This window comes from Lepisosteus platostomus, chromosome 6, assembly GCF_059453375.1.
Source record: "Lepisosteus platostomus isolate fLepPlt1 chromosome 6, fLepPlt1.hap1, whole genome shotgun sequence".
Classification (NCBI taxonomy): domain Eukaryota; kingdom Metazoa; phylum Chordata; class Actinopteri; order Semionotiformes; family Lepisosteidae; genus Lepisosteus; species Lepisosteus platostomus.
In genome coordinates this window covers 29859980-29887693 of record NC_142616.1, presented here as the reverse complement: position 1 = coordinate 29887693, position 27714 = coordinate 29859980, and the positions used below count along the sequence as shown (strand labels likewise).

At 39.9% G+C, this 27714-nt stretch overlaps 1 protein-coding gene across 9 annotated transcripts in view; it reads left to right on the top strand.

Moving 5' to 3' along the window:
* The first annotated feature begins 10708 nt into the window (after window positions 1–10708).
* fgfr2 (fibroblast growth factor receptor 2) overlaps window positions 10709–27714 on the top strand; it is a 53284-nt gene continuing 36278 nt past the window's right edge. For 4 of the 9 annotated variants that reach the window (XM_088635246.1, XM_088635245.1, XM_088635248.1 and 1 more), the window contains exons 1-4: window positions 10709–11472; window positions 14313–14488; window positions 23554–23820; window positions 24744–24818. In XM_088635246.1, the coding sequence (XP_088491372.1) occupies window positions 11411–11472; window positions 14313–14488; window positions 23554–23820; window positions 24744–24818 (580 nt within the window). In that variant the 5' untranslated portion in view covers window positions 10709–11410. Of the gene's footprint in view, window positions 11473–14251; window positions 14489–23553; window positions 23821–24743; window positions 24819–27714 lie in introns of all 9 variants that reach the window. The other 5 variants (XM_088635252.1, XM_088635251.1, XM_088635253.1 and 2 more) reach the window with 3 other exon arrangements.

Genomic DNA, 27714 nt, shown 5'->3' with positions numbered 1-27714 from the left:
TGTTTCTTTTAGCAGTGTGCTATGACACATTCATCAATGCAAACAGATATAATCTGAGGAACAATAAAGTTTAAGAAAGTCTAGTAGCAAGTATCTGAACACTGGATCTCTGCAGTTTCCTGGGCTTGCCTATAAAAAAAAATCAGAACACAAAATTGTTTTCTTTAAGGAATGCATTTTTACAGGAAAGGGAGACTGAAACCGGAAACTTTCAGCACTCCTGTAATTCAGAATTCTTAAGGGAGTCCTTTATATTAATAATATTGAAAAATACATAGTAAAAAATACATAGATGTAATTACTCAACTTCATAGTATGTGGAAAGGATCGCTTTTTTCTCAAGACTTGTAAACCTTTGGATGCTTATTTTGTAAGTCTTGGGAAACAGTGACACTTAAATCAATCTGATCTAAGCCAAGCCAGAGGGAGTGCAGGCGTTTGTCTTGCCGAGTCCTGCTGTAATGTGAAGCTGAGTGTTTGGCTTTCAGAGGACTGAGTGGTATGGGGATGCAGTGCAAGGGGAGAAGTGGGGGTGCGGGAGACAATTCAGGGAGACAGGTAGGTGAGGGGGCAGTGGGAGCGTGAGGTGTTGTGGTGCAGGGGAGAAAGTTTGCTTGAATGTGAGTCAGGAGTTTGGGGAGGTGCTGGGAGAGGGGGTACAGGTACAGAGGAGTGTTTGTGGAGAGAGGGCTTTGAGGGAAGGTACCTGGTGGGGGCTGGGGGTGCAGGAGGTGACAGCAGGAAGGAGGAAAAAGGGGCCAGTCTCGATCTCGGCTGCATGCCACAAGCACAGAGGAATTCAGGGCTGTTTCAGGTCAAAGATTTTAAAACATTCTGCACTTGCTGGCCCTCTCTTTCCCTGCTAATCTGCACTCATTAAGGTTCCTAGAAGTATGGTTAAAGGATGCTTTATAATATTGCTGTACGCATGGATCATTCACTTATCACTGCCTGCTTTGTACTAAACTACACTTCATTCTGAGTGCTCTGGAGCTGTATCATAAACTCTGGTCTTAAAGCTGAAAGGAAATTTCTTTTTTTTTCAAACAATTTAGTTTATAGGACCCTTGAATAAACTTGCACAAGGAAAAGGAATGTTTTAATATTTCAGTTAGATTTACTGTACCCAATTTTTCCCTTCTTGTCTCTCCTGTCTGGAATCCATGATCCACCTCTATCCAACAGATTAACAGTGGGTCTCTTTCTTGTGCTCAGTGCCTCCTTGATTAATAACTTGGGAAAAAGTTTTTAAGTCATTGATGTTTATTCCTGTTAAAACATTTGTATCTTTAAGAAAAATAAGAAATAACTATCCTAATAAATTTTACAGCTGTTAATGACACAGTCCTTACAGTGCTGAAAGAGTTTTCAGATAATGATCAGTCATATTTTTTGTGTGCTTTTGTTCCCATATCCCATTTGGAAAGAGGTGGGAAAAATAACATCTTATGGAGATAAGGCCTGTAGTTCACACTCCTGGAGATCTAGACTCTTTTTCCATCCATTGTGTGAGCTTGTATAGCTTAAATTGCCATTCTCACAGGAACACACAATAAAATAATAATCTGAGTCCTGAGTGAGAATATGATTCTTTGGTACATATTTACAAAGACATATCAAGCATCATTTCCTGGCGCATTAGGGAAAAGACATATACACAGATATTAATTAGTTCTTACTTTTTCACAAAGCTGAAAAGCAGAACCACCTAAATACACCTGTAATTTTATTTCCCATATATGAAATATATGATATATCTTCGGCTATGGTCAAGTCTTGTGCCCCTGTCAGGGTGTCCCTTGTTGCTAACTTTGACTTATAAATGCAAAGTAGAATTAGATGTCTTGATTATTCTGCTTTCCAATATTGTGAAATAATGAGAACTGATTAGTATTCATTCCCGTAAAAGATCAGTGCCCTGGGGAGTTACATGATCTCTAGTCCACTTTACACTACAGAAGCCAGGGTCAGCTCTGACTGCTCAGGCACCTGTGGCTCTGGTATGAAGTTTATTGTCACTAGACTATGCAGAATGCCAACGTTCTTCCCCGATTGGGTTTAAAAAAACATACTAAATATTAGTGTAGTGCAAACTGTTTTTTTTTCCAAGTACCTGGCTAGAGTAACAAACTGGTACTGAAGACACAGAACACAACAGCTCTGTGAAACATTTGTCTCAGCATTAATAATGTTTTTTATGGTGAAGGGAAGTGTTGTGTAGAATCTAAGACTTATAAGCAAAACGTTATAAAGAACATTTCTTTGTCACAGTGGTTTTTCAATACGCAAAGAAAGCACATGGCTAACCATACTGCCAGAACTTTATGTTGCTGTCTGAACCAAAGTGTCTGAACCATTTTCATAAAAAGGGGCATTTATTTTGAACACTATATAAAACATTGTTTTACTATAAGGCTTCAGCAATGCACATACAGTAGGATGCTGAACACTGAACATGTATTGTGATGACTGTTGGTCTGTGGAAACCTCTGTTTGAAGGCTTTAGGGTGTTCAGGTTCTTTAACAGAGAAAAGGCAGAAAACACCAATGAAAAGTAACAGTCTGCGAGGCTGGAAAATTCTGCCTTCATGTAAATAAGATTATGATCTAGAGTTTTAAATGGGCACATTTACAATTTACATACAATGTATTGTTGTTATTTTGCATATTCAAAGAAACTATTGATTTGAGAAATTCTTGCGAATTCCTGTCTTATCCATGTAAATGGGCAAGAAAATTATTTTAGTTTGTTCATAGAGAGTATACAAGCAGACATTGTTGTAATGTCTGGAAATCCCATACTCCCTATCACTCCCTCTTTGGAACTTATAGGTGGGTGAATACTTTGTTTTAAAATTGCTCAGGGGATGCCTCCAGTCTGGAATGTAGAGTATCTTCCTGTCCACTGACTTGGCATCATGCAGATGCAATAGCAGTGTCATGTCAGTGTCGGAGCCAGCAGCTGTGTGTTTAAAGCTATGTATGACCTTCTGCTCCTTTCTGACTCAAACCATGCTTGGTCTATGGTGTTAAGACAAGATGTGCAATGTTCATGCAGTCTAGGTTTAGGGCTTAGAGGATAATGTTACCAGTTTGCTAACATTTCTGCACAAATTAGTTCATGAGTTCTGAGCAGTGGTCAAAACATTTAACCCTTAATCACCTTTTTACAAAACATGTGTTTTTCCTTACTGGCCTCAGAGCAGCAACTCTCTGCATCACTCTTACCTCGTGCATCAAGTTATGACATGGCTTTAGTCACACTTGAAATTCTGAAAGAAAGAAACACAGATGTATTAGCATTTGAGCGTTTGTTACCTCTGGAGCAGCATTTGATTTTCAGACAGCTGTAATGCACGCTTGTCCCTCTGTGAAGCTGATACCATTCCATAATTTAAAACGTAACAAATAGGAGCCGTTCTGACTGTTCAAGAAAGAAAAAAGCTTTTGAACTTGAAAGGGAAAACAGCCATGTGTCGTAATAAATTGGCAGGATGTGGTATTAACTACTTACTTTCCTTTCAGCTGAGGCCTTTGGGCTTCAGTACTGCACTGTACACTTTTCCTGAAATCTGCATATTGACAGAATATAAAGAAAAGGGACCAGAGCTTTTATGGATTATATCTTCTCCTGCATGCGTGGAACAACAGAAAAAAAGAAAACAGCTTTCACAAAAAAGGGCATTTCACCTATTGTATCTCACTTCTAAATATGCTCCTTTACTCACAGAATAATCTAGTGAATAATGCTGTGGACACTAAATTATATAAATAATTGGAAAATCATCTTGATAAGGTTTTTGGATCAATACACTACACAGAACCAAATGAGCAAGAAGGGCCAAACAATCTCTTATCTTAACACAGCATCTAACTTGTTTTCTGGGGATTCCACTCTATTGCTAAGTAGATTATTCCTGTTGTCAGTCCCATGAAAAAGATAAAGTAAAAAAAATAAAATGGAATTCTGACTCAAACTTCAAAAGTTAGATGTCGGGTTATGTTGAAGAAATTGAATAGGAGGGAGATTTCAGTGCTAAGAGGGCGAGAGCTGGATGTGGCTTTTATAAATGTACTGAGGACTCTCCTGCTATGACAGGCTGGGCTCACAGGCTCCTCCTTTAGGACACTCACTGTTATTAAGGGTATGCCCAGCATTTCCAGGATATGGGATATCGTAGTCAGCTGTGGGCACTGGAAAAGCCTCTATCTTCTTGGACAATAAATGAGATGTAATCCAGCTACCATTCTCAAGGGAACAACAATCTAGACCTGGAGGTGGGGAGGTGTATGTGAAGAGGACAATATAAGAAACCTAACCTGCATGTATCTGGGGCATAGAAGGAAACTGGACCTGTGAGAATACTGTACATGTGAACATGGGGAGAACATGCATACACCACGCATGTAGGCACTGCAGACCACGGGCAGCAATGCCAAACACTGTGCGCATGTTAAGCATGACACCAGAAACCAGATGGGTCGATGGGCCTCCTCCTTTTGTCAAGATGGGCTGAATGGCTTCCTCTGATTTGTAACCTTTCTGAAAACCATTACTGAGACAACAAAGGATCAGGCAGCACATAGAACACCTGCTGTTCCTTAGTCCTTGCTCAATTTTTTAGGCATGAAAAAATTGTTGTGTTACATTGTGCAGTTTGTTGTGTTTAAATGTACTCTCTAGTGTGCTTGTAGCTAAAGGGACCTGGATAAGCTCTGGCACAGTTGTATGCTCTGGTATGGACCTCCCCTTTTTTAATGCTTACTCATTGAGACACCCTGTGAAAATAAATTATTGTGCTTTTTCAGAACAACACAGTTTGAATAAAAGGCAAAGTTCTTTTGTCTTTGATGTTTACTTCAATAAACAAAAAAAAAGATTAATTTTTAAAAATAGTTTAGACATCTTAAAAACATACTACTGTATGTATTTCTCTGTCAAGTTGTGTGGAACATTTGATAAATGTAACTTTGGAGTTCTTTTTTTTACTGGTATCTGGTGTCTGTTTTGAAGGAAATGGTGATTTACATAATCACAATTCACATTCTCTTTTAAATGAAGTTGAATTTGGAATAGTACAGAAAGGACTTCAAAGCCTTGTGGCTTTATGGAGATGTTTCCGGAAGAGAAGAAACAGCTTCTTTGCATGCCCAACCTCCCACACCTTTCATTTATGGTAATAATTGCCTTTATTTGCCTAGCAAATTATGTTTTTCCATAAAAGACACTGAATATCTTTTAATGTAATTTAAATGATCTGCAGGTGTGCAATGTATAACTGTTGCCACATTATTTAAAATGAAAAAAAAATTACATTTCCTCAGAACAGTTAACAACGTAGCAGCACCTTAATTAAGATTTGACTGTTAATGAAGCAGACAGATATAGTGTTTATATCTAGAGTCAGACATTCAATAGATTCACTGATAAGAATGAGTCAGCTGGACAGTCTTCAAGGACTCCCTTTTTTATTTGGAGATAGCTGTCTGTGGCGTTAATTGAAAGCACTAGTGTTTACCAGGATAGAGATTATTTTTATTCACCATTTTTTCACAGACTGTTCTTCTTCTTCTTCTTCTTCTTCTTCTTATTATTATTATTATTATTATTATTATCATCTGTACACCAAAGTTCTTGGTGAAACAACAATCGTATTTTATTTATATCACTTTAGTCTCAATATTTAACTTTACTTCCTGCTTAGATCATCAGAAAGGCGCAGACTATGAAGCAGCAGTCAGCAGAAATGGCTAACAGACAGAACTGACCTGGCTTTTATGGCTACTCATTAGTGCTGTGTCATCGTGTCACAGAAAAGACATAAATTTAATGGTGCCTTTTGCTGGGCTGTGTTTGTGTCTTATGAGTGTGCAGCCATGTCTGTGGGTACAGGTGTACAATAAATGTGTGCATGAATAAAACTGCGATCTCATGTTAGCACATCACTGTAGTGTATCACGGTAACGGCACTGTACGGAAGTGTAGTAGGCCATACCAAACGTAAGGCAAAGAAACAGCTGCACAAACAGTTGGAAACTACGGAAAAAGTAAATGTGAATGCATAGTAGACAGAAAAACATAAAGCTATTGGCACTTCGCAAATTTACCATACTAAAATTTCATGAGGCATGCAGAGCCTGAGCGTTAAACCAACCTGATCTAATTAAACTATACAATGAGAAAAGGGAATGCAAATAAGAAATAAAATAAAAAAGTAATAACGCATAAAACTAATACTGCAGCTTGGTAACAATGTCACAGTCTCATCCACAAATTCTAAACTTGTGATATTAATTTTCTAACAGTATAGAAACAAATCTGCTGCCACTGATGGGTTGCCTGTGTTGCCATGGCCAATGGGCCTCAGTAAGGAGCCTGCAGATTCTCAGGAGGTAATACTGAGTGTCCTTTACCGAGAGCTGAACCATGACTAACGGGAGTACTGTGAGAGCAGGATAAGGTGCCAATTGGTCACCGTTGTTAGCACCTAGAAAATGCATTCAGTTTTCAGGCAGTGGCTTCAGCCATTGACACGCGAAGAGAAGGCTCTTTCACGACCTCTTCTGCGGGAGAGATGAAGCTGTTTTCAAGCAGGCTGAGGGGAGAAATGCTGGATTTGCATAAGAAGGTTGATGTCATCCATTTTGCGGGCTCATGTTTTATGCAGCAGAACTTGTTTTTGTCTGTGTCATTAGCAGGCACAGGGAATTCACTGAAAGCCCATTTCAATGAGAAACGTTTTGGATTTTTTGTCCTGTTTTCATAAATCTCATAGCCACTAATGTCCATGTCATTGCAGTTTTAGTAAATCTCACCAAGTTCCTTGTATAGTTTATGGAATATTAAGCATATTTTGGTAAGACTTCACGATAATATGTGGCTCGTCATGATTAATTCAGATTGAATAAAGGAAACAATACAACAGTGGGATCATGAACACAGGCTATGTAGTTTTAGCAGTTTTTTAAATGAAAAAACATCTTCTTTTCTAGAACATATTGTACTTATTCCCCAATGTCTAAATAAAAATGCAGGGATATTTTATTGTACATGGGGCTTTTGGCATATCCTGACACTAATACTTTAATACCAACTAACATTATCCTCAAATGAACTCTAACATAAACCAGTGCAAAGTCAGACTCAGTTTTTTCCAGACAGAGTTCTTGTGAGAACATCCTACTTGTTTTAGGAAGATTTATTGAACTGGATCCATGTTTCCCGTTCGCATTTACCAGATCAAATCTTTTTGACATACTGTCAGGTGTGCTTCATCATTAACATCATTTCTTCCTCTCCTCACATCTATTAAGCTAAATGGCTACTTTCTGTGCTACAGAATACATAGCTATAAACTGTTAGCTTGAAACATAATGACAACATATTTCACCTGAAGATCAACACAGAACAGTTTTCTTGGATGCAGAAGAAAGATCATTGAGGGCAAAGGTCAAAACAATAAAGGATGTCGAAGAATGTGTGGATGTATGTTTTATTTCTCTTTGCCACACCAATGTCATCTTTTGTTAGATTTGTGCCTTTAAACAATTTTGATGACTTTCAGAGAATGAGAAACAAATTTTAATCTGGAGTAAAGAGCTTTGAAAATGTCCCTGTTGAGTCTCTTTTTTTTATTGTCCAGCCAGAGTGCTGGATGCTCATGCCTTCCAAACATTAATGTACAGTACTGTACATGTACAGGGAAAGGGGAACCTATATGGTTCACATTAAACTCCTCCATTTGTTTTAAATTTAATGCAGGAAATGAATCACTGCCTTTATAGTGCTGATGGTTTAATTATAACATGAAGAAATACGATGGAAATTTTCACCAGATAGTGTTTTTGGTTTGTTTCTCCTCTCCTGTCATCTAAAGCAGACCCAGTGCAGATCTGTAGGGGCTACCAATCAGCAATTTAACCCTCATCACCCCACCCCCTGAGAAAAAGGAAAACAGCAGTAGTAACTTACACTCTACTGATAGGAATGCATATAAAACATCTAGACGCTACTGACATACTTCTTGCTATTCACACGGCCACAAAAAAGAATGAGCTGTCAAATATAAAGTACCCATCCCCATACAGAGATCCTATTGAATCCACCAGTCAAACATTTGCTTAAATAAATGAATAGATTCCTCTGTGTCTAAATGAATGTGCTAAGCAATACGTATCATTTTTTTGTGAAGGAAAGTGGAACACTGCGTAACTGACCAGAATGAAAGCATGCAGAGTACATACTTTCGGTACCGGCATTCACTGAGTTGCTGCAGAGGGTAGGAATTATTCTAAAGAGAACATCCACTCATTCTCTACAGTTTTTCTCACTGGGTTTAATGACATTGAGCCTGAGACAGACACCATTCTGGACACTGTTTAGGAGTCTACGCCAGGACACCCCTAGGTAAGGACATGTTGAGGTGTCTGTGATTTTGTTCCTGATCAAAGTATATGGAAAGTGTGACTATGCCATTACCAAACCAAAAAACACTCAATTTTAAAGTTCCTTGTTTTTTTTTCATATCCTACTTGGCTTGGGAAAATCTTAATTTGGAAACACAATTCTGACTCTCTTAGAAGTTTGCAACACTGGGATTGCCTTGCGAAGTAAAGACAACCTGGGAATCTGCACATTGGCAGGCCTTCTCCTTTACAAGTATAAGCTGATAGAAGCAGAGCAATGGGTAGTAAACTGATTCTCTGTACAGCACAGCAAAGTAAATGCCCCATAATAAACACACTGACAAAACTTCAATAAGGGATGCTCTGAGAGTTGTCTGGAGGAAAAACAATAGTGTATACTTATTGTAAAATACTTGAACGTCTACTTAAAAACAGGAAAACTACATAAGCAAATTGGAACATATAAACTTAAAAAGAAGCTTAAATGTACATAATTATCTGTATGTTTTATGAATTGGTGGGTTGGGTTGGAGAATTCTAGACCTTTCACTAATCCGTAGCTAAAGTGCTCCACTCCCTAGGAGAACTGCATGTAATAATGAGGAGAGCCCAGATACTGGATAACTGGGTAACTCCATCATCATAGGTGGCTCAAAGCTGCCTGATCAAATACGTCAATTAGACATCTCTGCAAAAAATAACTAATATGTGTGATGAAAATAGTAATGCAACCAACATCTACATACAAAAGACTGTTTGCTGGAACAGATATCAGATTTTCTCTCCTTGTGCAGGATTTCTTTTCCATCATTTCACATTTCGTTTTTTGCTTTTGTACTCTGTGTGTATAAATTGCTATGGTGTTTTAAATATCGACTTTTAAGACCTAAAACCAAACAGGGAAACCGCTGAATTGCTTCTGCATTTTCAGGAAGCTGAATTTTCTTTTGCATTTCAGAAGAATTGGAAAATGGGGAGGCGGGGAATTAGATGGTGTTCCTTCACAAAAGTGAGCCTCCTTGATTTTGAAGCTTTCTGTCTTGCTTGAAAAGGACTGCAAGGTGTTTCTCATCCTGCCGTATTGTCTGCAGGACAGGGGCTGAGGCAGGGCCGTGCTGTGCAATCTGTGTAGAGCCATGGCACATTATGACCTCTTATTTTCCCTGGAGAGCTCTGGTCTTCCAGTGTCGCTCTGCAGTCGAATTAGGAGAGTGCCACTGAAAGAAAGGACATTTCAATGGCTTCTGGACAAACTGGGGACAGCTCCAGACTTAGTAGAGGGGGTAAGAGAAGGAGGGGGTAAATGAAACTCAGCTGGGGGTATGGGAGCCATTGAATGGTAGCCTTGTCCCTCTTTTATTTCCCTGGAAACCTGGAGTTATTGTTCCCCTCCCAGCCCAAACTGTCACCTTTAGTCCTTGATGGCTTTACTGCGCTGGCCTGCAAGGCTCTGTGAAGAGAGGCCTATTGGCCCATTCATACCACACCCCAAGGATTCATTAATAGGCTTATTAGCTACCCCATTCACAGCCAGTGGGGACTGGTTTTTAAGAGGCTCCAGCTACTTTCACAGAAAAAAAAACTGTGAAGAGATTACCCCCCCATCCTTCTCTCCCTTTCAATCCATTGAAAAGAACAAAACTGATGTGAAAGGCAGCTAGGTCCTGCTGAGATAGTTTGGGGCCCTGGATACATTTAGGTATGTTTTTTTTTCTACCATTTTTTGTGATCCTGAGTACGCTAGTGCTGTGACGGTCTGATAACAGGTGGCCACAAACCCTGGTTGTCACTGTTTTGATGACAGCTCTTCGGGAAAAATAATGTCTGTGAACAGTGCCTGATTGTTTGGCTCTTAAAGGTAATTATTGGACAAGGCAGGGATGCAAGAACACATAGTCCTGCTGAACTCTAGAAATAATAACCAGCACTAACTGCAAGACTAATAATTTAGAGAACTTGTATTACTGGGCTGCTTGGCTCACTTCCTGCTGTCTATAAAAGCTACCCCATGATATTATCCGGAAATTCTTGGGGGTGAGAAATCATCACATCATGAACTGAAGTTTCAGCACATTTGGTCTTAAAAAAGAAAACTTAGAAATCCAGCGTTAGTCGCGTTAACTCGTGGTCCGGAGACAAGAATAAAACCCTTCAATCGGCACACTATTACTTGGGTCGTTACTTCGAAGAGTTAACTTTATTGCCTGCCTCTCTGTAGCTATTATTCAGTCCGCTTGGAGGCGTTGTTAAGAACGAGAGGCTCCTAATGAAGTTGGGCTCCCGGACCCAGAGAACTTCACAATCGCCGGGCTGTGAGCTTGCAGCGTATTGGGCTCAGCTAACAGAGCCGGAGAGACCGGTGAAGTGATTTGATTGGCGAAGGCGGGCTGAGTAAGAAAGCTGCCCAGGAAACATCTCAGGTTACAGGGGGAGTGACCCTAGACCGAGCCGGAGGAGGGGGCTCGTAGAGTCAGTGATGGTGGTGGGGGGGACGCAAGAAAAGAAACCTTTGTAAACCTGACAAAGCTTTTGAGATTAGAGCAAGGTTTCTTGAAGAAGGCATACAAAACACAAGAATCAGAATTTAATGGATTTGCTCACTTTTTGGAGGTTTCATAGCGTCGCCTTTTACATCAGGATCCGTCTTTTTAGTTCTTTCATCTGAGTTTGCAGAGCTGGAAAAGAATTTCTTGTTATTTTTTGCTGTTGATAAGTATTTTTTAAAAGAAAAAAGTGGTGAAGCAACAGAGAAGAAAGTTTTCCTGGACCTCACTCGGAACTGCAGTTGTCTTCGGGGAAATATATATATATACAGGGTTACTCCGGATTTCTTGAAGGGTCATGCTTGCACTGTTCCACGGCTATCGGATTTTCCAGTTCTTCGGTGCTGTTGTGGAGAGCGCGGTGACGGCGAAGTTGGAGTAGTAAAGCGCAGTCTGGCATTTTTGTAGCGGGGAGCTGTCCCGGTGGGAGTTCACACGCATTCCTCGCTTTGATTCGGCTCATGCACACGCCTGCTGCACAGTGCATGAGGATCGGCTTCTCCAAGGCTCTTAAACGGTCAAGGTAACTATCGCTGGACCCATCGCTTGTTGAAGATGCCCAGAATAGTTGTGCGAGTAAATCTCGTGCCAAAGTAAAGATGCTTTAGCATCCTTCGTGCTGTTTGCGCATGTTGCCTCCGCGTGCATGACTGTTGTTTTTTTTATTTTTGGCATGATTTTACACTTAAATCGTAACAACGTTTGAATTAGGTTTCCTGCGTACCTGCTCTGGAAGTATATGACTGAACTTTTCCCAATGGCCCTCGTTCTTTGCCAATATTTTAATAGAAATCTAATTTTTGTGTATTATTATTTTAATACTCATTATTAATATTGATTCATGTTTATACAGTTCTCATTTCAGTAGGTTTTGTTCGGTTTTATTGAATAAAATTCAGACTTTGCTTTGGAAAGCGATAATGCATGTTTTGTAGCAAATTCTCTGATAATACTCAGATATTAAGTGTAATAAAACTTCAATTGCAGTATTTCATTTGGGTTCTCAGAAGATGATTTGACTGTGTTGTTGTGTCCATATAACACTTATATTGAGGGGTGAAAGTGTTATTTCAAATGAAGAACCCTAGAAGTCACTAAAATATTGCATTCTTTAAAGCAAAACGTAATTTTATTGTAACGTTTATAGAAGATACAGTTGCCTGATGTTGATGCCTGAGTTGAGTGATGGCCGTAAATCTCCGCGACTGACAAGCGTTTTCATTGTGAATCTGATTTGAATTTCAATAGAATGCAATCAGCGCTTGAGAACTTCACTTAGCAATCTCAATACAAATGTAGATTCTCCAAGACGCAATTACTGCAGCCTATTCAGTGCGAGCGCAGCGTCTTCCAGCTGGAAGATTATGCGATGTTTGGTTCTGAAGGAGAAAAGTATTTATTGCACGCTACAAAAAAGTCAACGAAACAAAAATACGTGAATGTTTAAAATAAGTATCATGCTGAGTATCTATCTGATCGAAAACCTGGTCTCGAATTAAGATGCCTAAAAATGTCATACATTTTAAAGTGAATAAAATTAGTAAATAATGTCAAGAAGTCCTGTATGACATCGATTGACTGAAACTGGAGTCTAGTGATCCTTAAAAAGTGAGATAAACTCCACTGTTACCGTGAGGTTATTCCTAACTGAAAACACTCCTGGAAAACACTATCTGAATGTATTTCTTCAGTTTGTATTATTTTTAATATATAGTATCCTCAGTATAACTTTTTGATATGTTGTTTGGTATTTTCGATTTGTTCATAAACGTGAAGAGCTACCAATTTTGACCATCGGGTTTTTAAAATAAAACGTCCTGTTATTTGTATTTCGTATTTTTACTACGATTATTTAAAACGCGTTGTAGCAAATAATGTAGGAAATGCGGTTTCAATGCCGATGTACTCCGAGAGGATTTATATCTGAGTTGTGGGGCTAGATAATGGATCATTAAAGGGATAAGAATGACATTTAAATTATAAATGCTAAATCAAGAAAGTTGAAAGTAGAATTAAATTATTCACGGCAGTCCCCTCTCCTAGGAGAAAGCGAAAGATGCGGAACACGATTCAGTTTGTGTTGGAAATAATGTTACTTAATAAAACCACAATTCATATCGTTATTTCCACGCGGACTGATAGTATTTGTGTTGTGATAAATGGGACCTTTGTTTGCTGTCGGAATGGAGAGCAGTGTGCCCCTCTCTGATCCACTGACCGGTCCGTCACAGCGGTTACAGTTTCTGGAGTACTGGGCGCTGCGGTCCCCGTTGGCACCGACTTCATTTTTCCAGCATTGACGGTGGTACAATTTCTGTTTGAAGTGGCTGCATTTGAAACGGGTTGAACTCCAAATTTCTTCAGTTTGTAGGGCTTTGTTATGTAAAATAACCATTAAAGTATAGACCAAAAACATCTGTGAAAATTCTCTTATTCTAAACATTCAATCTCCAGACATATTTTCGTGCTTTCATGTTGCTGTTGTAACAGACTGTTTTAATTGCCAGATACGGAAAAAAACTCGTTAAGTATTTTCTTCGGGAGGTACTGCGTCTACTGTAGTAATTCATAGTATTTTCCAGGATAATAATCCATTAGAAATAGTTTATTAATACATAAAACTCTCTTTCAAATACATTCATTCTCATGTTTTCAAGTGTGTACCGTATTTTTTCTGAAATTAATAGAAAACCAATAGAAAATTGACTATATTAGAAAAAGATTATTTTTACACTTATTTTCTCGTCAGAAATTCAAAATGGATTTTAAAATGATTTTGAGGAAAGGGAAACAAAATCCAAATGATCTTTAACACAATTAAATGAGAATCTGTCCAAATGATTCTAAAAGTTGAAAAGAGGCTTCATTTGCAATGCCGTTTGTAAATCCTTAGGTATGATTGTGGTCTGGCTTGTTTTGCAGCATTTCAAATCACTGTCCCATTTTTGAGAGACTTGAAGTTTTGCTGCCTATTACTTACAATGTATCAGTGTCACATGCTTTCAGTTTGTGTCAGAAGAGTGTAATTCAGTTTCACAAGAAAGCAGAGGCAGCAGAGCCATAGCGTAGGAACTCAAGTGCTGCCCATTGAAGAGTTTCAAACATGCTCGCAGGTGTTGGTAGAGACTTGGTACAGATTTGAAACATAATTGGGTTCTCCTGCATTGTAGGAGATGGTAGCTGTTGTCCAGCTCCCCTCTTGGGGACAGTCCAGGACTGGAAACGGGCATTTAAAGACAATCTGCTGGAGGCTAATTCTCTCTTTCTTTCTCCCTCTCTCTCTCTGCCTCTGCATCGAACAGTGCTACAGACACTAGCGCTGGTGGAGAAAGGATTGAGTGCCCGTGTTTCATGATTCCACAGAGGTCCTCAGATGGGATCTGTGTCCGGGTGGAGATCCACAGGAGCATGGGGAATCTCCGCTAGCAGGATGTCCACGTGGGCTTGCCTACTGTACCTGGCTCTGGTGTCAATGGCAACTGTCTCCTTGGCACGACCACCGTTCAACACTGAGGAGGAAACCACACTGGAACCCGAAGGTGAGCAGGTGTACTTCTGTGGCATTGCAACACACAGGCAGCTGTGTTCAGTGACAGTTGTATTTCATTCTTTTTGGTGGGGGGGGGGGAGGTGGAAAACTGGTAAACTGGCACAGAGATACCATTGCTCTTTATTGAAAAAGCCACAGATTGTTTTATAAATAAGCCTCAGAGTCATCTGAATGACCAGGTGATACATTTCAAGTACTTATACTCTTGGTGTTACTAGGCTTGTGGTAAAGATAGGTGTTTTGTTTATTGTATTTATTGTCTTGACTTTTGATATGAAAATGCATCAGTGGTTTTGGAAAACTTTTCTTAGGATAAGTTACTTATTCTACAGTGAGATAAGGCAGAGTTACATACAAACCTCATTTAACTCAGAACGTTTCCCCCTCTTTTCTAACACTCACATATGCATATATAAGGGGTCTGTCATCAGTTAAGAAAGATTGGAGGCTGTCTGGCTCACCCAGTGTAATCTGAGAATGAAAGAGAAAGGCAAGACCCTCATCGCTGGCTAATGATGTTCTGAATTGATAGCCCACCTGATAGTCTGCTGACCTCTGGCTGCCCAGGCTGGTGCTCAGGGCTGGTCAGCAGGTCATCAGAGGTTAAAGTAGTGAGACAGTGTGGGACTAAAGCAGACTGAGTGAGGCTAGCTTCTTTTAGTTGACAGGGCTTTTCCACTGTTCCAGCTGATGAAAACAATCTAACTGTTTTAGCCTGTAAACAAGCAATGTACTCTATTCTAGATCAAGGCAAACAGCAGCCACACACACTCCTATTTCCCTCCAGGATCAATAAAGTCTTATCTGTCTATCTCACACCTTCACTCTGACTGTACAACAGAGAGAAACATGCTACAGGAAAGAGAAAGACAATCCCTACAGGCAACCAGGCTGTGTTCACAATGGTTTTCCAGAGCTTATTTCTAGAATTATTTTTTAGTTCTTTATACGACTTGCAAAGAGGGATGACAGAGTTGTTGGAAGTGAAAGTTAAAGGCACTTTTCAGAAGGAATACAATTATTCTGGTGAAAGCTGGAATAATTTTGTACAATTCACTAGTCAATGTTCACTCTCTCTAGGGTTGTGTGGTTAAATTTGTACTATGCTATAGAACGAGAAGCCTGAAAATAAAGAGGAGAAAGCTTGTAAATGATTTTAATTTCAATGTTATTTATGTACATTTCTTTTATCAAAGTAAAATCAAAATAGGAAGCCTTTTATTTGTTTATTATAAATGTTTCTGCTCGGTTAAACTTTTGTGCTCTTTGTTCTGACCTTGCTTGTTAAGAAAGCAGTTGTTCTATTTTTGTAACAGGAAAGCTGGATTTGATTTGAAAGTTTATCCTACAGTGTATGGAGAATGTTTTCCTTAATTTATTCTTTTTACCTATGTTTCTCATACATCACAGTTTGTTAGCTGGGTTTTTTGTTTATTAGCGTTTTTCTGAAAAAATAAGAAAAGCTATACACTACTTTTCCAGAGTGCTGAATAATAAGTCCAAATTCCTTTTCATTTTATGTGAAGCTATGACATTTCTGTCATGTTCTAATATTATTTCAGAATTGTTTTTTTAACTTGGTTGTTTTCTGATAAATCAATGAGAAAAGCTCATCAGCACCTATTGTCATCTCCAGCAATGGTGCCCTTGTCCTGATAGTGCTGTGTGTTATAGAATTGGGCTGTGTGTCATTTTCAGTTTTAATTTTTTTAAAGAAAAAATCCTTCTGCAATTCCAGTGAGAGTTCCTTTTTCAAAAAATATAAATTCTTATTCTGATAAGCTTTGCACTGTGACTTCATAGGCAGTGGTATGAGAATCGCTGGGGAATTTGGAAAAGAGTCCAGTCTTGGTTGGTTTGCTCTGTAGTCGGCGTTTCCTCCGGATTGGGGCTGTCTGTAATACATAGGATCCAAAACATAGAATTGAACTCCATTATGTTTAGTGGTTTCAGGACTTCCTTTTCTGAAGTAAACTCACAAAAAGCATGTGCAAATGATCTTGTTGCTTTCTCAGTGCTTCATCGGGTTGCGGGTTCAAATCCCAGGTGAGATGAGGTAGTTTATTCAGTAAAATGCTTTAAATACTAGTCAGCTAAATATAAAATATATATAAATACTGGGTTAATATTTTTTGACCTGCAAATACTTTTAATGCTGGCACTATGGAGTAGTGTGGAGTGGTTCTGAGCATATCGGCACTTGTGGAATCTGCAGGAGAGAGGCCGTGGTGCAGGAATCTGCCTCTAATGGTGTCTCTGCAGACAGACAGGCTGGCAGTACGTTGTCAGTACAGCACTATGCTCAGCTGTTGCAGTGAAAATTACACCCCTGAACTGAAAGCTTGCAGTCTTCTGCTTTCACAAAGGAGTTCTGTAATCCTGTCCTGCACTATTTTCCCCTGTGTTGTACTCATTATACAGCTGCAAAGTCTTAAATGTCTTTGTGAATATTGAAATAATTATGTGACCTAGACATTAGAATGTCCCAGTAGTGTGAACGATTGGGTCAAACTCAAGGATGCATGACTTTCTTGAGGGAGCAGTGAAACATAGCTTAACATACACATGTGGCACGCTCAAATGTAAGCTCATATTCTCAGTTTTCTTGCAATCAAATCTGCAAGAAGAGTCCTATAGAGTTTTTTTTAATTGTATGTTGTTCATTTTGTACATTGTCTTAACACGTACTTTTGTCAAGACATGTACCTTTGGCATAGCCTGTCTTACATTGCTGACTCCTTGCATACCTACATAGAAGCATAGATTACACTGACCCCCCAGGGTGGAGTTCTGCTGGGAAATAGTAGCTGTAGAGTGATGTCACCTGAAAAAAACATGTCATGCAGAACACACCCCACTGCACACTCCAGCTTCCGCATTGCTCAGCTTATAATGCTTAGACAAGCTAAACTTTTTGTTCAACAATGTTGATTAGTATATTTATGCATGTGGGAGGTTTTCTTCTGCAAGTTGTACTTGTCTTTTAATGTAGTAAATTATGGGGAAATGGTTTAGTGAATCTGCAATGAAATATTGTACATTAGCTGCTCGCTGAGATTTTCCGGCTGGAGCTTTTGGGCTGTATGAAGATCTAGAAGGAATGCTCTTGATTCCTTTGTGTATGAAAGTTAGAAAAGGCTGAGTATTTTTTTTTTTGTGGAATAAGGGGGCCTGTCAGCACAGTGGTGTTGTGGTTAGCATTGCTGCCTTACAGCATTGGTGCCCTGGGTTCAATTCCTGGGGTGCTGTCAGTGTGGAGTTTGTGTGTTCTCCTGTGTTTGTGTGTGATTCCTCTAGATCCTACGGTTGCTTCCTGCACTCCAAAGATAGAGTTGGAAGGTTAACTGGCTTCTCAGAAAATTGGCCCGTGTGTGTGGTCTGCAATGGAGTAGCTTCCTGCCCAGTTTACCCTGCCTTTTGCCCATTGCTTGCCTTGGCTCTCCCGTGACCCTGTATTGGATAAAAAGGTTAGAAAATGGATGGATGGCAGGCCTGTATAGACAGACACCTATGGAAGCCCAGGTTGTTTATAAAAAGCTATGAAATTGGGGTTTATATCTGGGAAATTTCTTCTACAAAATTAGACAAAATACAGAGCAGTGTATAGTACAGGTGCAGCTCAGTAGCGCCTGACTGTTCTTTTTCCCTTGAGAGAACTTGCTCTTCTGGGGAAAAACACCCTGTTAAACAGTCTGCTGCCCTCTGACTCCTCTTCAGTTGGTGCTGATGAGGACAGACAGGCCTCTCCTGTCCCAGCTGCTGTGTGCTGTACGTTGGCTGCTGGTTTCAGAACCATGCTGAAAGGTTTATGAGGAAACATTATAAAACCTGACAAGCTGAAGTACTTCACTACTCTGGGCTTTTCTGGCAATTGAGAAAGTATGAGGTGAACCCTTCTGGAGGATCGTATAATGGCTTTTGCAGCCCTCACAGGTCTGTATGTAAATCACGCTAGGCAATGTCCAGATAACTTGAGCTGGAAGCTGCAGCAGATTATAAACCTTGTAAACCTTAACTTGGCTTCACAGAGCTCTCCAGCACAAAAGCAATTCCTTTAGGAGCTTCCCATTTTTTTTCTCTGTTCAGACATGTTTTATCCATCCTTAATTTGAAATACACAGCCCAGACAATTCTGAACGTTTGTCAAGAGCATCAGTATAATGCCCATTGTTTCCAAACAGTTTTCATAGAGCCTTTTAAAGTGCAACTTTAACATGTTTATTTTTCATGCTCCATGCATTCTATGTTGTGCTATGTTGTGTAATCCCCTCAATGGTGCATTATCATGCCTGTTGATCAGTGGGTGTCCTGTGATGCCACTATTGTTTTATTTTCTTATAGTAAGACAGCCAAGCAAGAGCCCTTTCATTCCTTGACTTTTGCTGTAATCAACCTGTGTGCGATTTCTGCAGAACAAAGAGCCAAAGAGGAGGGGTTAAACATGAAATAAGGTGGTTAATCCTAGGGGGTTATTGTAACAGTAAAACACACATCATAAAGACAGAAATTGCTCTGAGGTCCCTGTGCCTCCACTGACAGGTATGCAACCAGCATTGAACTCTCCCATTAAACAAACTCATCCACTTGTTTGCTGTGCCCTTAAACAGCTGCTAAAAGGCTTTTATGACCCAGCTGTTGTTTAGCTCTATTTGGAGGACAATTGTCTTTTGTTTGTATTTGCTAATGTCCCAGAAAACAACTCGGTTACCTCCTGTGATGGATTTTGCAAATTGCTGATAAAACCACTAAAGCTGTATATCGCTGAAGCCCTGTTTAGCTCTGCCCATTGTAAAGCAACAGGGTGTTAGAGTCACGGCTGCTCAGAGTAAATACAGGCTTCTTTACTACAAGTTATTTCGCTCCAGTGAAATTATACCATGCAGTGCAAAAGATAGCGGCAATGGGCCAGTTTCAAGGACCTTCAAGACCTTCAGCTTTCCAAATGTGCACTTTACTGAGAGAGCAAAGAAAGGGTGTTTCTCTAGCTGTAATGAAAGCATTTTCTCCTTTACAAACCCAACATCCCCACATGAAAATGAAGGGCAAGATTTTTTTTGCCTTTCCTCAAAACAGGCACTCAGCTATTCAGTGGTCATTGTGGTTGTGTTTATATTTATTTCAATTGCAGCTTTGCAAGCAGGGTGCTTAACTAGACGTCATGCTCCTTTATGCTATCATAGTTTTTAAGTTGCAAAAATATACAGCAGTCAGGGAGGGAACTGGCGTTGGCGGCTGATTGTTGGCTCAGGGGTCCTAGGAAAAGGTCCTCTTTGCTTTGTAATGAGCAGTGTGCCACTCGGGGTGTCCTCAGATTGTTGATGAATTCACCTTGGAACAATCACCTGTTTTTTATCATCAGGATACTCATAGAAAAGACAAGAAACAAGAACAAAAAAGCTCAGCAAATAAGATGATGCTCGGGGGAAACCTATCTGTCCACTGCAGACAGCCACTTGACTTCTTTCGGATTTTAATCTTCATTTTTGACAGCCACTATTATCTAAGGAGAAATACGTTTGTGTCCATTTAGATTTCTAGTTTTCTGTGTGAAATATTTGGCTTCAGGGTACAACTGTGTTGCCCTAGCCAGGATTTGAACCTGCAATCTTATCCACACTCCACATAACAGTCTTAGAATAAGCACCTGGTGGTGGGTATGTAATGCTTATTCTCCCTCTTCAAACCTCCTAAAAAAGTGCATAGGTGGACGGAGAGCTAAAGTATATAACATATTGGTTTCTTGCTGCACAGAGAGACTCTGAAGACCAGTGTCGATGCTGGCTGTGTCTGTCTGGCAGTAATGAGTTTCGCAGCCGTCACCTCCCACTGGTCTTCTCACCTGTGAAATTGAGGCAGAGGCTGCAGGCCGGAGTGCTGCTCGTCGCTCCAAAAGAGGGCAAGAGAGGCCAGCAGTGTGAGAATTGAATCCCAGGGACCTCTGGAAGTGATTTGATACTGTTCGTTGTCTGAAAGCACTGCTATTAAAATGTGTAAGGAACATCTGAAGCTGTTTATTAGGTAGTGCTCTGGTGGACAATCCTGTGATTCACACCTGTCATCCATCCTGTTAATTACTGATATAAACAGCAAAAGTGAAAGAGGGTTTAACGATAGTATGTCCCAGAAAGGCATCACAAAATGGACTTATTTTCTTTGATTAAACACCGTAGTCTCCATTTATCTGCAAACAGTGGGAAGAGTACATGGGGAATTTGGACTGTAAACAAACAGGCACTTATAAACACTAAATTAGATTTGTTTCTGGAAGTGTGGTTTTTGAAAAATGTATGTTTTCTTTTAGAACTAAATAATAGTAATAATAATAATAATAATAATAATAATAATAATAATAATAATAATAATAATAATAAATTGCCTTACTTTTGTATAACATTTTTCATCCTAAAGCTAATGAATAGATCAGGTTAACACAGTATTATAAAAGTTAATTAATGAAAATGTGTGCATGCCTGTGGATCAGTTACCAGAGCTGCCGGGCTTATGTTCTTTAAATAGCCTCTCGGTTTCTTTACCGGGCTGTGAAGTGCTGCCCGTCTTGCGCTGGGCCAGGAGAAGCGTGGGTTCCCATGAATAATCGGGCATGCAGGCTGGGATGGCCAGCTGTGGCCGGGTGAGAGAGAGAGGCGGACTGGGGGGTGCAGTCACCAGTGACTCTTTGACCCTGGGATAGATAGTGCAGAGCCTCTGAAGAGCTTAGCAGATGTGAAAGGAGTGAGAGTTGTGAGAGTTAGTGAGAGTTGAGATCCCTATTGATGAACAGAAACGTGGAACTACAGGGCAGTAAGCCTGTTTAATAGCTTTTGATGTCTCTCTGCATTACTGGCCAAATTTCCCTCATCCTCAGGCTACCCAGAAATCTACTCTTGTTTTACACAATTTGGCCTGCTTTCAGTGGGAGCTTATAATGCAAAAGCACAAGAGTTAAAAATGTCATTGCATCCTATGTTTTAACTGTCATAGGATGGGTTTTCATAAGTTCCAAGTTAATAGCCTAAATTATTAACTAGCATGGTATTGAAAGTGTCGCAGAGCTGTTTGTGCGTGTATTCAATTGAAAGCAAAACTTTTAATATCAGTTCTTCCTGCAACAGGAAGCCCTGCCTGACCCTGTCCAGGAGAAGGGTTCGGCCTCAGGAACGTTGTTATAAGTGTGAAACAATCTTAAAGGCAACAATGTATTAGTAATTATGAAACATCTTAGTCCTGTCTACTGTATATGCTTTGTTTCAAACAGCAGTTCAATGAGAGTCTCTTTACAGTGGCAGGCGTGTCCCATGCAATTATCCTGACGGCTTGGATGGTAGATGTTAAAGGAGTATTACTGCTGTATTAAGATAGCATGAAAAATAGGTACATAATTAAAGCCAGCCTTGTGCTGAATTATTTACAGTGAGAGAGCCTTGTGGAATATGCTAGAAATGTATTGCTACTATTGTTGCAGATGCAAACAATTCTTAATTGTGACATTGAAATGTCTGTTGCCTCTCCTTTTATTAGGTTTAACAGTTTAATGAAATGCACAGGACTTTTAGCACATTTTGTTTCTGTTAATAAGACATCACTGTATCAGAACATTTTCTTACCGTTAAAAAGCTTGAGAGAAGAACCCGGTAGACTATGAAATAGTTGACAAAGTTCTTAATAGAATTTTAATGTTAATTAATCATCCTTTCAGAGTGCATTGCTGGGAAGTTTAGTAGGAAGGTGCAAGAAAACAATAAAATAACTTTGTGCATGAAAATGCAAAAAATGACATTTTCTGCTGTCAGTTCACACACTTTTCAAAGGACATTTTCCTTATTCCAGAGCCGTTTTTCTTGAAGTAACGAGAAACCACACCTGTATGGATGACGTGCCTGTAGGGTGTCTTTAGTGGAGGCACAGTCAGATTAAGAGTTTCTTTGCCCTCTGTGCTTTTGCTGGGATTGAAGATGCCAATCAAGCTAAATTGCCTTCCCTGCTTGGGGGAACAGTACACAATGGCACTGGAATGCATTTGAGGGGATCTTTGTTGAAACAGGAAAGGCTGGGAGTGCTTGTATGTCTTTAATTTTCCTGCAGTCCCATAGACAAGTCCAGAACACGTTTCCACCCACCCTAACACCACCACCTCAATTTGCAACACAATAAGATAACTCATACATCTCCTGTAAAAACCACTGCACAATGTACAAGAAAACAATTTCTGTGAAACTTAAAACAGTGCATTAAAATCTCAAAAGCTGAATTGAAGTTTTTTTTCTTTAAAATTGAAATGAGGAATTTGTATGTGTAAGAGTACTTCACCCTGCATTGGGCAGTGCTGTCACGCTGATACACCAGGTGACACACAGGTAAATGAGTGAGGATGGTCCCTTTCTGCTCCATTATCATCAGAGCTCCTGGGAGATGAGGGGAACACAGTCCCTCAGAGAGTTCATGAAGAACGAACTTGAAGCAAAAGTAGAGCATTTTGTTCTTGGTTTTTGTTAAGAGGTATCAGAACATCTTCATTTGCAGAACATAAAAAAAACCTCTCTACAGGAGGGCCCTGTGTGGGACACAAACAGGTTAGGCAGTGGGACCAGTCTGAATACCTGCTGTTTGAGATCCAGGACCTCAGCGTTTTCTTTTGGTGCTGTATCAAAAGAAAGGCGTGCAGTAACTGCTGTGTATGCTCTCACTTGCTTTGTACTTAATGTAAAAAAATATGGGCTTTAGGTGCTGCTTTGCTGGGAGCTGGAATTAATAAGAATCTATTAATTGCACAGTTTTAATTACCTGCATCTTGCTTCATGGGAAATTGCATGCTTTTAAAAAAAAAGTCCAGCAAATACTGGAAAATTAAAAAAGCCTAAATGTTGGGGGGCCGCACCGGGTTATTGTGGTCTTTTGTATGTTTTTATTGTGGGCTTTTATATCTTCCTGCATTACAATTTGTGGGGTGTGTGGTTTTCCTGACCGCTGTTTCCTGTTCTCTCTTCTTTCTCTGTCTTCCGTCTATTTCCGTCCCTTTTTTGCACCCTGACCCCTGTTTACCTGTGCTCACTGCAGAGCCTCCAACCAAATACCAAATCTCTAAGCCCACAGTCTGCTCTGTCCACCCTGGAGATCTGCTGAAGCTGAGCTGCCCACTGCCTGAGGCTGGGACCATCACCTGGACCAAGGATGGGTCCTCGCTGGGGCCCAACAACAGGACGCTTATTGTAGAGGAGTCCTTGCAAATTAGAGATGCCACGCCCAAGGACTCTGGTCTTTATGCTTGCAGCACAGTTAGCCCGATAGGCAGCGATACTCTTTGCTTCATTGTCAATGTCACAGGTGAGTTGCCAGGCTATGAAGTGCAGTGTTCCAGCATAGAGCCACATTGGGAATAAGATAGCCATGACAGGACTCCAACCACAAAACAGAGCAGCGATGAGCACATCTGTCTGTTTGGCCAAAAACATCATGCAGGGCCTGATGTCAGAGCTCATCAAGCAAGAAATTCTAGTAAGATTAAATCTGTTGGGCAAGATAACCGCAGAAATGAGGTTAGAAGATTGGACAATTGTTATAATGTGGCAGTGCTCTGCATACAAGTCAGTGGCAGGTTGTCCTCTTGGAGAAGCAGAGAGGCTGCTTGTCTCAGAGAAAGCTGCCCTGGTGTGGGTCCACAGTTGTGTGGCCGAGGAGGTTTAACTGAAGAAGTTGAGCATCTCAGACTGCAAAGAATTCAGATTTTGCTTCCGATCAGTGGTCATGATGAGAACATGTTGGACCAGTTGTACGTCAGTGCCACACCATTCAAGGTGGAAAATGGGATGGCGTTGATGCCCTGTTTAAAAAAAAAAACAGGATTGAAGACTTTGACATTAAAGTTCCAATGTGCTTGAGTGTGCTTGAGTTTTTTGTATAAAGAGATTAGACCGTCTGAGACTAATGTACATGCAGTCCCCACCTTTGCTGGTGTGAGCAAGAGAGAGCTTCCAAGTTTGCTTTGAGGGCGATGTTGACGACGATGTTGAAATGCCTTTTGGTTTCTGCGCGCTTTTGATTTTCTTTCACTGTGGCGCATTTACCGAAAAGTGGAAAACGGTATTGACTGAATGTGTTAGAAGTGCATTTGTATATATCTACTTTGTACAAAATAAATCCCACGCATTCTGTTCGGGTGTTGCTGTGAGTTACACAGCGGCGCTCCTCCTGCCCGCTGGAGTGTAGGGGCATGCGTATGGAATGAGGACACTGTGCACTCTTTGCAGATGCTATCTCTTCAGGAGATGATGAAGACGACACAGAGCGCTCTGAGGATGTTCCTGGAGATGGGGAGCAGATGAGTAAGTACAGGGTGGCAGGCGAAACGGCCTGGAGTACTGCTGCACTAACACCTAGATGGTAGTCGCCTGGATTTGACGAACAACTGCTGCATGAATGCTCACATGGCCAGTACCTTTCTGTTAAAACCTAACATTCACTGGCAGTAATGTCTGTGTTAAAATAACCCTCACCCTCGCATCATATTGCTCAATCTTTGTGACCTAACCCCTGGCATCACTTTCTGTCATTTCTTGATCTAGACCTTCTGCTTCTCAGTAGTAGTCTTATTTTTTTCATTAGAAATCCAGTCAAAAGTTACTCCTTGACTGCTTGCCTGTGTGGAAACTGCAGTTCATTCTATGGTCAGAATAATAGAACCTATTCTTCATCTCTTCAATGTCAGTTCAGGTCTAGACATTATCTTTTCATTTTTTCACCTGTGATCCAGATTACATTTAGTGGCCTGCCTTGCAACCCATGGTTCAGTTTTGAATTTATTTCCTTTTAATTACTTTACTTCTGTCTACAAATTGTTATTGTTACTAAAATACAGCTAACACTTAGAAATCAGTTTCTTGTACAAAAAATAATCTTAAAATATGATTAATATCATGTCCTGAGAGCTTTAATCAAATCAGGGGGGTAGATTAGGGCAATGATATAAAACTCATAATACAGTAGGTGTTCAGCTTTCTAAAATACTCAGGACAGAGCTTTCAATGTATCTTTTTAACATTCAATGCACATCTTGCATTTCCTTACTGAATTCTTGACAGACTGGCTGTAATTGCTTGAAATTCATTAAGTATGAACACAAATTTTACTTTTTTTTCTGGTTTGCTATTTGAAAACAAAGAGAAAACTGTACTGGCAGTGATATCGAGTTTCCTGGTTTTAAATTCAAGCTGAATATTTTAAGCATTTAACTTCAGGGCTTGCTTGGAATCAGACCAAGCCCTCTCAGCACAGCAGAGAGTTGGCGCAGGGCCTCATTGAAGTATTGTACTTGGAGGAGCTCAGGCAGTGGGTAGGGTTTCTGACCCAGCTGTCCTGAACATTTTGAAACCCGTCTGAGACACTGATAAAAATTAAGTGCTGCTCTTCTGTGAAGCAGATTTATGTACAGAGACAACCAGGGATTCGCCAGAGATTATCTGCAACTTTTTGACCATACTGGGGAGGAAAGCCAGGCCATGATTTAATTCATGGTTTTATAGGCCAGCTAGAAATACACATTTGTTTTTTCTTTCTCTTTATATATATGGATATTTTTGGTGTGGTTTGGTCTTTTTAAATAGTTCTGCACAAAGATATTGCTTCTAGCTCTTGGGGATCAGACCTTTGGAAGGTACAGGACCAAGAGATTTCTACAGTTCTTTCATCAGTATATCGGTTATTATAAATTTATTAACATAAGTGTTGTGTAGAAATGTCATACTTAATTATTATCATTATAGTACACCATAAACTTTTGCAGTGTAAGACCTGCACTGTTTTTGCAGCTGTTTCAGTTCTCTGTGAGCAATATGCAACTTTAAGATGTATCTTGGTGCTGACGTTTGTAACCCTCGATATGTTTACATGTAAAAAGTCAGGTGATGAGCTTCTGTTTGGTCTAGTTTTAGGGGCTTCTGGAATGTCTGGCAAGGTAGTATGAATTGAAGAAGTAAAGAGAGCCCTTTTCGAAATAGTTTTGGAAAAAGACTTTTCACTGTGTAAATGTGATTCTATGTAGTCTTGTATATCATGCTTATGTTTTTAAATGCTAAATGATTGAAGAGGCACTTTCTTTGGCAGTGTTGTTGATTTTTGCCTTATGAGGCTAAACAAGGTTTATGAAAATTGATTTCAATGCATTTAAAGTAGTTTATCATAGCCTACAGACTTAGCTGATTGAATGTTATGATGGTTGGTGATGAATGTTAAGAAAAGGAAAATAAAACCATATGAACTTATTTGGTCATGTTATGAATAAAAGTGCACAGCAGCAAGGCAGAAAATGCAGGTATACCGATCTCATCAGTTTGATTCAGCGAATTTTTTTAGGATCCATCTTTAAACTTTTCAGCAAAAATGTTGTAAATGTTGATTTCGTGCTCAAAAATGAAAATGGACGAGAATGAGGAATAGGTTAAAAAGCAAGAGGAAAAAGGATGAGGTCTTGAATAGTAAATAGGAATAAATGGTTGTGAAATAACATACACTCCATACCCTAGGTTACATGATATTTATGTGCACAATACTGTTTGAATGACCCAGGAATTGGAAAAGAAAAGGAATAGGTTTTAAAATGATCTTAAGGTAACAAATTCTAGGTGTTTAATCTGAGTTGGGTTTTGAACGTTTCCAGAGTGTAGCCTTCAACAACATGGCTGTGTAACATGTTTCTGTTATTCACAGCCATTCAATTCAATTGGAATTGTGGATAAAGGAATCCCTCCCACTCCTGCTCACTACAGTAGCACTTAAGACTTAAGACACTTCCCAGGCACTCTAGCTCAGACTGATGGGAAAAGTCAGCACTGGAAGCAGATTGGTCTGTAAAACCTTAAACAGTTTGCCTTTTAGGCTAAAGTTGTTTAGCTTGGTGTCCTGGACAAAGCTTTCTTGTGTGAAGGAGAGGGGTAGACGTATATATGAAAGAACGAAAAAAAGTCCTGCTGGGGCCCAGTGGAGATTCCTTCTCCCTCTCCTCCTCTGTTGCCTTCTGTGGGAGAGCTGATGTTTCCGTGACCAGGCGCCTCTCGTCCAGGTCCATGGGCTCGAGAGAGCTGTGTGTAGGGAGGATGTGCAGCAGTGCTGTAACTGCTGTAACTGAAGGAAGTTTTGATCCTTCCTTCAAATGTTAGGCTGCATCTAATTTACTCTTTCTGTAGGTTTTTGTTTTCTTCATTCCCTCCTTCACGTTCAAGAGTT